We start from the raw sequence: 12,610 nt of genomic DNA, 5'->3' as shown, positions 1-12,610 counted from the left end.
GTTCTAAGTCCACTTCTTATTTGTATCGTCATAAAACGCCTTTTGCACCCACTGAAGTTGATTATCCCCCCGCCCTCAAATAGTACTGCTTCTTCATTTTTAAAGAAGATTCCAAATGCCAATTTTCATGTCCGTAACATCCTTAGTTTTGAGATATAAGTATCCTCGTACAAAGAATTCAACTAATATTTCAATTGATTCACCCCCCCCCCCCTTTTCAGTGGATTTTCCGAAAACAAAAGAACACGTGATCATCTATTTTTAAAGAGATTCCAAATACCTATTTTCAAGTCTGTAACATCTTCAGTTTTTGAGATATCGGTATCCTGATAAAAATAACTCAACCCCATTTTCAGTCCTTTTTACTGCACCTGTTCCCTGCCCATTGGTTCTCCGACGATGAATCTATAGAGTCGTTAACTCGGTATAAATCAAGTGGGCATCGAAAATATACCGGTATATAAGAATAACTTAGCGGCATTAAAGGGTAGGAGAATACGGGTGTCATATAACTAAAATCGAATGAGAACATTATTTTAAAATATTAAAATCATAGGGTTTATTATCCTCCTGATGATTGTGGAAACTGATGCAAAATAACCATATTGAATATACATGATCAATCACAATTTTCGCAACTGACATGTTGAAGATTGCTTCAATCTGTTCTAAGGACGAGACTAAGTACCATAAAAACGAAATTTGATCATGACCTCACATATATAGAATATTAAACAAATAAATCACTTAAACTATCCCCATTAACACTGGGGTATATTTATATAACTTACACACAAGTCTGAGTGAAGCCTATCCTAGATCCAACTTGATAAACAAAATAATAAACCCATTTAAAATAACCTGGACTAAACACAAAGGAATATTTCAACACGAAATGACCTGGTTCGGAATCTAACCCAGCACACACAGAACAATCAACCCCAGGATTGGAACCCGTGTTGACAAATCAAAATAAAATGCCCTCACCACAACGAAACAAAACATAATACAATAGATACAAACGAACACGGATCTCCACAGTGTGAGGTTCGAACAAGTGATCACTGGACTCCGCAGATGGGCACTAACAACCCTGACTATCATATTCAGTCAAAAATGGCTGCATTACACTAGCTAATTGAGTTTATCTCTGATCAAAGTACTTTAAAGGAAAGGTTACCTTAATGAGTCACATAACACATAAATTACATATCTTGGAAACGAGACCCTACTGTCTAAACCCTGACTATGTTTCGCCTCACAAAAAATCATCGCTCAGTCTTACATCTGCAGGGAAACCCTCAGGTGGGCGTGTCCCTATCACGCAAATATATGGCTGCTCAAGTCGGTCAACCGAGGCATATCTACAAATCTCTCCATTAGTAATTCGGGCGCATAACTTCACTTTAATCTGCCTTCACGGCTTTCATATTATCGTTGCTTATAAACTCATACTTAGCCCGTTAATACACTAGTTCGCAGAGGCATTTCATCTCATATTCCAATTCATAGCGGGTGTTCAATCTTTCCAACTCAGAGTCCCGGGTTACAATCTCTGCTGTATCCCTATGTTACGTTTCTCCCAGTGCATTGATACAAAAACTCACTACCAAATAATTGGCAATTAAAAATACTTCCATCAAAGATTCTACTAAGTTGTTAGGACGGCATTACTATCTTCTCAACTCACAGCCATTTATTTAATTTATGAACAAATTTAAAATTTCCATCTATCGCCTAGCTATATGGTAGGACATGGTTCGAGTCTCACGACGGCTCACTCCGACGCTCCTCCCAACTGTCGATTAAACTACATCAAAATACTACTCGCATACATGATGACACAACTGGTTGAGTGCCAATGACACAAGAAAAATATTCCAGTGGACACTACTGGCACTAACCATTCTACTCTAAGTTAAACTATGTAAAAATCAACCCAAGAAAATTTCCAAATGAAAAATGAAGAATAAAATAAAAATAAAATCTACCGTATTTACAAAAAATAATTCACTCAGACTTGTTACTAACTGAACATTGTGCCCTTAATTAGCACATTCACATACAGTATTAAAGGAAAGAAACCCTATCAATTATTATTTACAAATTAATGAACTTTAAATGATATTCCGTTGTATTACGAGTCATGCTAGTAAAATAAGGGTACTTAGCCTCTCCCTCTGGACAACTCATATTGCTACGGGATGCCCATCGTAATGATTTACTGCCTCATAGCTTCCATGTCGACTGCTTTGACGACTAGCTCCGAAACGGAACTCCTAGGATGAAACTCCATAATCCCTGGCACTGATATCTCCTTGGTCTGCGGCAAAGAACTCTAACAGTTAGGCCCGTTACGTACGTCTGCTTCAAATGTGCACTTTACCGCCCGATTTTCGATCCCCAAGGTCCCGGGATCAAAATACAAATACAGAGTTACTAATTAAACGCCAAAATTTATATTAGTAGAGACTTCTTAGTGTCACGCTCTGTGTCCCTGCTCATTATAACTGTTATTATAAGTGTTCCAATCATCCCTGCATTGTTTTGAGTGATAACTGTGACGATAATAATAATAATAATAATAATAATAATAATAATAATAATAATAATAATGCTAATTCAAGTTCATGCTCAGAATTACGACCAAATAACCCGAACGCGCACTCTCATATATCACCGATAACACTTCTTCTGATACACCAATTTCTTAAGACATTAACTACTATTCTTTAAAATAAAGGAAACTGTTACTCAAGACGGTAACACGTCTGTTTCTCACGAGACAAAAACCAGCCTACCTAGGGATGAAGCTCCCCAAACATTATATTAGCTGAGAAGTTTCTCCCTCTCAAATCTCCTATACACCCTATTCTCGGTGCATTAGAGGACCAATAGTGCGATAATCAGTAGTATGGTTAAGACTCGCCCGGACGAAATCTGATTGCAGAATCCCCAGCAATGAATAAATAACTGTCTTCAATTTTCAGCTCATTCACGGGATTCCCCCTGTCAAGTGGGCAAGACATTTAACACATGGCCTCTGTAACTTTCCACTGTTATGTAATCACATATCATTTCTTTTAACATGAGACTATTACCATAAAGGACGTCACACACTCTAAATAAATTCACAAATCACGAACAGCTCTTTTGAATCGTTGTACAGTGCAGTATTATTAAAATCGTTAATTACTTTATTGTGGAAAACGAAGTTGGCCAAGCTGTTTTAAGGATAGTTCCAAGATTACGATGTTAAAAGTTTAACTCTCCCACTCACCAACAACTTGTGGTGGAGATAACTTCTCCCTTATTTTCATCCAGAGATTCCCTAGCTCAGCTTGGGGGAAATATAGTCTAGCCACACCAGTGGCGTTTCAAGCTCCGAGTTCCCGGGAACTCGCTCCCAGACAAAGAAAGTCACATCCGCTTGATCTCTAGTCGTTGGTTCATGTCCCTGTCGGGAACATTACTCCCTTAAGTGCTTTTTAAAACAAAAAAATACGTGTTACTTTATTTCTAAAAGAGATTAAAAATACCAGTTTTCACGTCTGTACCATGTTACGTTTTCGAGATATACTGTAGATGTGCTCATTTTAAAAATTCACCCCCTTTAATACTTCCCTTTAAGTGGATTTTCAGGAAACGAGTTATGTGTGTTTCTTTACTTTTTACCAAATACCAATTTTCACGTCTGTGACGCGTTACTTTTTTGAGATATACTGTAGATAAGCTCATTTAAAAATTCATCCCCTTTGTCACTCCTGTTCACCCCCCCCCCCCCCGCCTTCTAAGTAAATTTTCCGAAAACAATAAGCGCGTGTTTCTTTATTTTTAAAGGAGATTCCAAATACCAATTGTCATGACTGTAACATCTTCAGTTTTTGAGATATAAGTATCATCATAAAAGGTGTTCAACCCCATTTTCAACATTTTCTTCCGGCTCCATTGCTAAATGGTTAGCGTGCTGGCCTTTGGTCACAGGGGTCCCGGATTCGATTCCCGGCAGGGTCGGGAATTTTAACCTTAACTGGTTAATTTCGCTGGCACGGGGGCTGGGTGTATGTGTCGTCTTCATCATCATTTCATCCTCATCACGACGCGCAGGTCACCTACGGGTGTCAAATCAAAAGACCTGCCAACTGGCGAGCCGAACATGTCCTCGGACACTCCCGGCACTAAAAGCCATACGCCATTTCATTTCAACATTTTCATCTTCCTTAAGAGGATTTTCCGAAAAGAAAAATGCGTGTTTCATTTTAAAGGAGATTCCAAATACCAATTATCACGTCTGGTACATGTTCAGTTTTTGAGATATACTGTAGATATACTCAAAGGAAAGCAACGGGGAAACTACCTCACTCCCCACTTGCCTAGTATGCCTCTTCAGTGACACCTAGGCTATCTTTGACAGCTCTATGACAGCTGTTAGTGGAGCTGTATAGGATCAGACCAGCCTTCGGGCCGAATACCCAACATACATACTCATTTAAAAAATTCACACACCCCCCACCTTTCCACCCCCTTGGCGACCGAATATTAAAAAATCCCCCTTTAGTGAGTGCCTACATTGTAATATAAATGTACCCGCAAAATTTAATTTCCTTATGTCCAGTAGTTTTGGCTCGGCGATGATGAATCAGTCAGTCAGGACATGTTATTTTATATATATTGATTACTAGCAAGATACCCGCGCTTCGCTACGGTATTATACTGAAATTTATAATTGAATGCTTATTGTTTTAGATATATAATCCGCCGAAATTCGCGATCTGACCAGTTTTCTGCGAGAATCCGCCAAAATTCGCGATCTGACTCGTTTTCTAATAGATTCAAGTTTCCTCCCATTTTTCAATCTTTCTTTCCAGCAAACGATTTCGTACTTCCCGGGCTAGGTCCAGGTATTCCACCCAGTTAGTTGGGTCCCTAAATCTTTGCCATCTTTTCCTATAAGCATTTTTAATATGAATCAAATCCTTCAGGGGATCTGTCGTGGTGTCGTCTTGGGTGCCTTGGCGGTAGCCTACTGAACCCGCGGCCGGACTGCATTCTTAGTCATTAGCCGTCCAGGACCCGTTTCCAGCGTGGTCCGCACATGTGACGACGGTCCAGAACATTATTATTATTATTATTATTATTATTATTATTATTATTATTATTATTATTATTATTATTATTATTATTATTATTACTATTATTATTATTATTATTATTATTATTATTATTATTATTATTATTCCAGCTGATGAGTCCAAATGGCACGTCTGGACGAAACTCTGCATAATGCACACGGCCTAACCACCCAAAAGCTGGTTCTATTGCTGTGATTATAAGATCTGCGGCCGTGAAAGCCTTTTTTGATATTATTATTATTATTATTATTATTATTATTATTATTATTATTATTATTATTATTATTATTATTATTATTATTATATGTTCTGGACCCCACAGCAATATGCAAGACCGCTACTTGGCGGTAAATTACATCAGCTGCCATTGTCATTGTTGACAATGTGGCCAGCACAATTGTCGCGCGTAGGCAAGTGTGCGGGATTTCTGGCGATACGAATGACATACCTCCGTGTATTAGTGACCTTATTACAGAGGTGAACAATTTGACGGTCAATATCATTCCTATCGTTTATTTCAAATGTGTTTAAATTTTTATTTATATGCCAGGAGAATCTACTCTAATCTAAGAACGTTCTCCGAAGGAAAAGATGGCTGTTGAAAAAGAACCCAGGAAAGATTAAAAATGATCGGTTTATGATCAGAATAAGTACATCGAAAGTCAACAGCCTGTTTCCTATCATTCGACAGGATCAGGGATGGAATGAATAAAGCTCCATCTAGCGGCGACAATATGAATTGTGCCGGCTGCCGAAGCTCCCCTCTGGGGCAATGATCGATGAGTGACAAATGAAATGAAATATTGGACAGTGTTGCTGTAATTAATGATGACAGGGAAAGCCGGAGTATCCGGAGAAAAACCTGTCCCGCCACCATTTTGTCCAGCACGAATGTCACATGGAGTGACCGGGATTTGAAACACGGAACCCAGCTGTGAGAGGCCGGCGCTCTGCCGCCTGAGCAATGGAGGCTCCTTATAAGTACATTATGAACAGTAAAATCAATTGGTCTCACCGCCTTTTACACCCCACCGCCGTTAAGTTTATTTACCCCCACCCCCAAAAAAATTAAAAGAAGGTGTGTTTCTTTATGTTTAAAGGAGATTCCAAATACCAATGTTCACGTTTATTACCTTCAGTTTTGAGATATAAGTATCCCCTTCAAAATAATTCACTTCTTTAACTTCCTTTCACACTCCTCCCCCCCCCCCCCCCCCGCTCACAAAGTGATATTAAGGCAAAAAATACTTGTTCCTTTAATAGTAAAGGATCTTCTAAATACCAATTATCACCACCTTAACCTCTTTAGTTTTTGATTTATGTGTCCTCATGAAAGGAATTCAGCTCCTTTACACTCCCCCCCCCCCCAAGGTTATTCCCCACCCCCAAAACGCGCTTTTCTTTGTTTTTAAAAGAGATCAAAATACCAATTTTCACGTCTGTAACAACTTTAGTTTTTATTAGATGTATGTATTCTCATACAATTAAGTCAATTAATTTTTTCAATCCTTTAACCCCCCAAACCCCCTTCATTGGATTTTCCGAGAATACGTGTTTGTTTACGTTTAAAGCAGATTCCAAAAATCAAATTTCACGTGTGTAAAATCTTCATTTTTGAGATATCAGTAGCCTAATTAAAAGAATTCAACACCATTTTCAGTCACTTTTACCCCCCCCCCCACTTCCCAAGTGGTATTTCCGAAAACTAAAAATACACGTTTCTTTATTTTTAATAGAATTAAAAAATTGCCATTTTTCACTTCTGTAACATGTTAAGTTTTTTAAGATATACTGTAGAAATTCTCATTTTAAAATTTCACCCCTTTTTAGTTCGCCTTAAGTGGAGTTTCCAAAGACAAATCACCTATGTTTCTTTTCACTTACAGGAGATTCCAAATACCCACTTTTTACGTCTGTAACATTTTACGCTTCTGAGATATTCTGTAGATATAATCTTTCAAAAAATTCATCCCAATTTGCCACTCCTGTTTAACCGCCATTAATTGAATTTTCCAAAAGCAAAAATATACGTGTTTCTTTATTTTTAAAGGAGATCCCATTTACAAATTTTCAGTTCTGTAATATCTTCAGTTTCTGAGATATATGTATCCTCATTAAAGGCATTCAACCCATTATTCACCCTTTTACACCCCTCCTATTGGGATTTAGAGAAAACAAAGAAATACGTGTTCCTTTATTTTTAAGGGAGATTCTAAACACCAATTTTTACATCCGTAAACGTTTAAAGTTTTAAGATGTAGACACACTCATTTTAAAAATTCACCCCCCTTTTCACCCCGCATTACTTGGATTTTCTAAAAACGAAAAAATATCTGTTTATTTTTAAAGTAGATCCCAAATACCAATTTTCAGGTCTGTAATATCTTCTGGTTCTGAAATATAAGTAGCCTCATTAAAGGCATTCAACCTCTTTTTCACCCTTTTCCACCCTTCCTATTTGGATTTTCCGAAAACAAAAAATACGTGTTTCTTTATTTTTAAAGGAGATTCTAAATACCAAATTTTACATCTATAAACTTTAAAAGTTTTGAGATATAGATACACTCATTTTCAAAAATTCATCCCCCTTTTCACCCCCCATTATTTGGATATTCCCAAAACGAAAAAATACCTGTTTCTTTATTTTTAAAATACATCCCAAATACCAATTTTCAGGTCTGTAATATATTCAGTTTCTAAGATATATGTATTCTCTTTAAAGGCTTTCAACCCAATTGTCACCCCCTTTTCACCCCTCCTATTGGGATTTTCCGAAAACAAAAAACTACGTGTTCCTTGATTTATAATGAAGATTCTAAATACCAATTGTTACATCTCTAAACTTTAAAACTTTTGAGGTATAGATGCACTCATTCTAAAAATTCACCCCCCTTTTCACCCTCGCATTAATTGGATTTTCCAAAAACAAAAAAAATATGTGTTACTTTATTTTTGAAAGCGATCAAAAGTACCAATTTTGAGGTCTGTAATATCTTCAGTTTCTGAGATATAAGTAATCTCTTTAAAGGCATTCAACCCATTTTTCACCCCTTTTTAACCCTCCTATTGGGATTTTCCGAATACAAAAAAATACGTGTTCCTTTATTTTTAATGAAGATTCTATATACCAATTTTTACATCTCTAAACTTTAAAACTTTTGAGATATAGATGCACTCATTTTAAAAATTCACCCCCCCCCCTTCACCCTCGCATTAATTGGATTTTCCAAAAACAAAAAAATATGTGTTTCTTTATTTTTGACAGCGATCGAAAGTACCAAAATTGAGGTCTGTGATATCTTCAGTTTCTGAGATATAAGTAGCGGTATCCTGAGTAAAGGCATTCAACCCGTTTTTCACCCTTTTTCACCCCTCCTATTGGGATTGTATGAAAACAAAAAAATACGTGTTTCCTTATTTTTAAAGAAGATTCTAAATACCAATTTTCACATCTGTAAACTTTTAAAGTTTTGAGATATAGACACACTCATTTTAAAATTTCACCCCCCTTTTCACCCCCTTAGGGACGGAATATCCAAAAATCCTCTCTTAGCGAGCACCTACATTATAATATGAATATATCCCCAAAATTTCATTTCTTTATGTCCAGTAGTTTTGGCTCGGCGATGATGAATCAGTCAGTCAGTCAGGACAAGCTACTTTATATATATAGATAAGGAGACTGAAATTTAAGGCCTGTGGTCCCCGATGTTAATAAGAAAAATGCCTCCTGTATATCATCTTACAGCAAGGAGAATCATTGCTTCTGGCGAAATAGCATTATTTGGTGCAGTTGACGTATAAATGAATCCTTATTTGATACAAGACAATCCTTGCTGTTCGCTTATGAATTATAAATCCATTTAAAAAACTCCGTTACATCTTTCTTTCTTTAGGGGCCGATGACCTTCGATGTTAGGCCCCTTTAAACAACAAGCATCATCATCATCATCTTTCTTAATCCATTTAACCTACAGGTTTGGTTCTTCCCTCGGACTCAGCGAGGGATCCCACCTCTACCGCCTGAAGGGCGGTGTCCTGGAGCATGAGACATTGGGCGGGGATACAACTTGGGTGGAGGACCAGTGCTTCGCCCAGGCTGCCTCAACTGCTATGCTGAACAGGGCCTAGTGAGGGAATAGGAAGATTGGAAGGGATAGACAAGGAAGAGAGAAGGAAGCGGCCGTGCCCTTAAGTTAGGTATCATCCTGGCATTTTCCTGGAGAAGAAGTGGGAAACTACGGAAAACCACTTCGAGGATGGCCGAGGTGGGAATTGAACCCCCTCTACTCAGTTGGCCACCCGAGGCTGAGTGGACTCCGTTCCAGCCCTCGTACCACTTTTCAAATTTCGTGCTAGAGCCGGAAATCGAACCCGGGCTTCCGGGGGGAGGGTGGCAGCTAATCACACTAACCACTACACCACAGAGGCGGACTACTTTACGTCCGATTTTCCAAAATTGTAAACTTTTGTTGGAATGCGTCTTCTTAACCTCACTTGCACATCAAAATTATTATCTATTTAACCAAAGACTTCAATAAATTCTTCCATTTTTCTAATGCTATTACTACATTCTAATTTTAGTAAGTTTTCTATTTAAGTACTGCAGTACTGGTAGTCAAAAATAACTGTTCTACTAGGAAAATTCACAGATACGTTCATAAAATGTCAACGAGGTTGAATATTAATGGCAGTTTAAACCTACAATGTAGAAGGTTTAACTTTGAACCAAATTTAAACTTGATACAAAGTTTAAACCAATACGGGGAAAATGAATGTTAGTTTAAACTCAGACTTAAACCAGATTAAAATAAACCTAGTTTACCTGGCGCCGTTGGTAATATAGCCTACTGTCAATGTGTACTTGAAGATAATAGCGGCCCTGGTGCCGTTGGTAATATACTGTCAATGTGCACTTTAAGTTAATAGCGTCCCGCTCCTTGGCCGAATGGTCTTCGGTTCAGAGATCACCGGGAATTTTAACTACGTATGGCTAATTTCTCTCGCTCGGGGACTGGGTTTCTGTGTTCGTCTCAATAAACATATACACATAACACACCACACTACCCAACAGCATAGAAATATACAATAATTACATCCCTCAAGTAGGGTTGGCATCAGGAAGGGTATTCGGTCGTAAAACAGGACCAAATCTACATACTTACCGACTGCAAAGAAGTTGGGAAAAGTCCAGCAAGAAGAATAAGCAAATGATATATTTCTCGATGTAAACAGTAAACCGAGGGAGCTGGCTACGCGGTACGCATCACGAAGCTGTTAGCTTGCATTCGGGAGATGCTGAGCAACGTCGGTGGCACAAAAGATGGTTTTCTGTGGTTTCCCATTTTCAGACCTGACAAAATGCTGAGACTGTACCTTGTTACTTCCGAGCATGGCCAAAAACTGGTCTGTATTAATGCGACGCAACAACTAGTAATAAATAATTGTGTTAAACTACACGCAAATTCTGAGTGAATTTGTGAGTGACTGCATTACACTACATGCAACCGAATGTTTTAGGTTATTTTAGAAAAATTAATTTCAGTGCGATTGCTTTTAATTATTTTATTACACTAGTTGTGTCATTTTTAGTTGTCAAGTTTATGTTTGTTTCTTTTCACGTTCCTTTTTAATTCTACTTTCATTATCGTGAAACTTCATGTTTTATAAAAATTCTGGTTTTTATATAATGCCTTGTAACACTTTGATTTCAAGTAATCAATCAATCAATCACTACTGATCTGCATTTAGGGCAGTCGCCCTATCTCTTGTCTTCCTAGCCTTTTCTTAAATGATTGCAAAGTAATTGGAAATTTATTAAACATCTCCCTTGATAAGTTACTCCAATCCCTAACTCCTCCCCTTCCTATCTTCATATAGTGATCTTTCCTACCTTTACAGACACCACTCAAATTTATTCGTCTACTGATGTCCTCCCACGCCATCTCTCCACTGACAGCTCGGAACATACCACTTAGTCGAGCAGCTCGTCTCCTTTCTCCAAGTCTTCCCAACCCAAACTTTCCCATTTTTTTAACGTTACTCTTTTGTCGGAAATCATCCAGAACATATCGAGATGTTTTTCTTTGGATTTTTTTTTCAGTTCTTGGATAAAGTAATCCTGGTGAAGGTCCAATACACTGGAACCGTACTCCAGATAGGGTCTTACCAGAGACGTATATGCCCTCTCCTTTACATCGTTACTACAACCCCTAAATACCCTCCTAACCTGTGCATAGATCTGTATCCTTTATTTACAATCCCATTTATGTGATTATCCCAATGAAGTGCTTTCCTTATATTAACACCTACTGTAGGTACTTGCAATGATCCCCAAAAGGAACTTTCACACCGGCAATTGTAATTATTATATTTAGTGTTATTGTTGTGTTATGTAATTTTTGTTATAATGTAATTTCCTTGTTATACTAGGTAAGTAGCATTGCCACTGGGGTAGCTCCCAATTGCAATGTATTTATTATTATTATTATTATTATTATTATTATTATTATTATTATTATTAATAATAAAGGAAAATTAGCCTCCGTGGTTCAGGCGGCAGCGCGTCGGCCTCCCACCGCTGGATTCCACGGTTCAAATCCCGGTCACTCCATGTGAGGTTTGTTCTGGACAAAGCGGAGGTCGGACAGGTTTTTCTCCGGTTTTCCCTGTCATCTTTCATTCCAACAACACTCTCCATTAACATTTCATTTCATCTGTCAGTCATTTATCATTGTCCCAGAGGAGTGCGACAGGCTTCGGCAGCCGGCACATTTCCTATCCTCGTCGCTAGATGGGGGCTTCATTCATTCCATTCCTGACCCGGTCGAATGACTGGAAACAGGCTGTGGATTTTCAGTAAAGGAAAAGTAACTATACATCAGCACGTCATATGAGTACCTAGATTTCTCACCTTACAGTACTAGATTTCTGACATTATTAATACCGCTGATCTGTGTACAGGTGTGAATATGAGCCGATACTGCATGCAGGACGTGGTAGCCAACGACGAAGGTTTTCTCCAGACTCCTGCCTATCCCAGCTACTATGTAGGACAACAGGAATGCAAGTGGACAGTGAAATCTCCGCCAGGTCAGAAAGTCTTGCTTCAGCTACTCGACATTTCTCTCCGAGGTAAGTTAATTCTTCTTTTTATTATTCTTCTTCTTCTTAAGTGTATCAAGAAATTACTCCTGTATAGCCTCAGTAAATTGTATTATCATCCTAATACTTCCCTGCTATTTGAAAACTTTCGTCGACCTCCCAGTGGTTTGTGGGTCGCTGGAGCCACCTAGGCTCAGTTTGGTTTTGCCTTTCCTGACACCACGTCATTTCTTAAATAAAAATCTCAAGCCAGAATTGATTGGAATTTCCCAACTACAGTGGTTACATACTGGAACTATATATTTTACAGTTAATCTGTCAAATATTATATTGAGCAGATCCTTGTCTGGTGAGATACAGTACAGTGACGAGAC

At 38.1% G+C, this 12,610-nt stretch overlaps 1 protein-coding gene across 1 annotated transcript in view; it reads left to right on the top strand.

The window, feature by feature from the left end:
• Nucleotides 1–12,610, top strand: part of LOC136872005 (uncharacterized) — a 340,785-nt gene that overhangs the window by 245,045 nt on the left and 83,130 nt on the right. Inside the window, exon 3 of the mRNA XM_068227412.1 lies at nt 12,096–12,266. Coding sequence (XP_068083513.1) covers nt 12,096–12,266 — 171 coding nt within the window. The remainder of the gene's footprint in view (nt 1–12,095; nt 12,267–12,610) is intronic.

This window comes from Anabrus simplex, chromosome 4, assembly GCF_040414725.1.
Source record: "Anabrus simplex isolate iqAnaSimp1 chromosome 4, ASM4041472v1, whole genome shotgun sequence".
In the NCBI taxonomy this organism is placed as follows: domain Eukaryota; kingdom Metazoa; phylum Arthropoda; class Insecta; order Orthoptera; family Tettigoniidae; genus Anabrus; species Anabrus simplex.
This window is presented reverse-complemented; position numbering and strand designations above follow the sequence as displayed.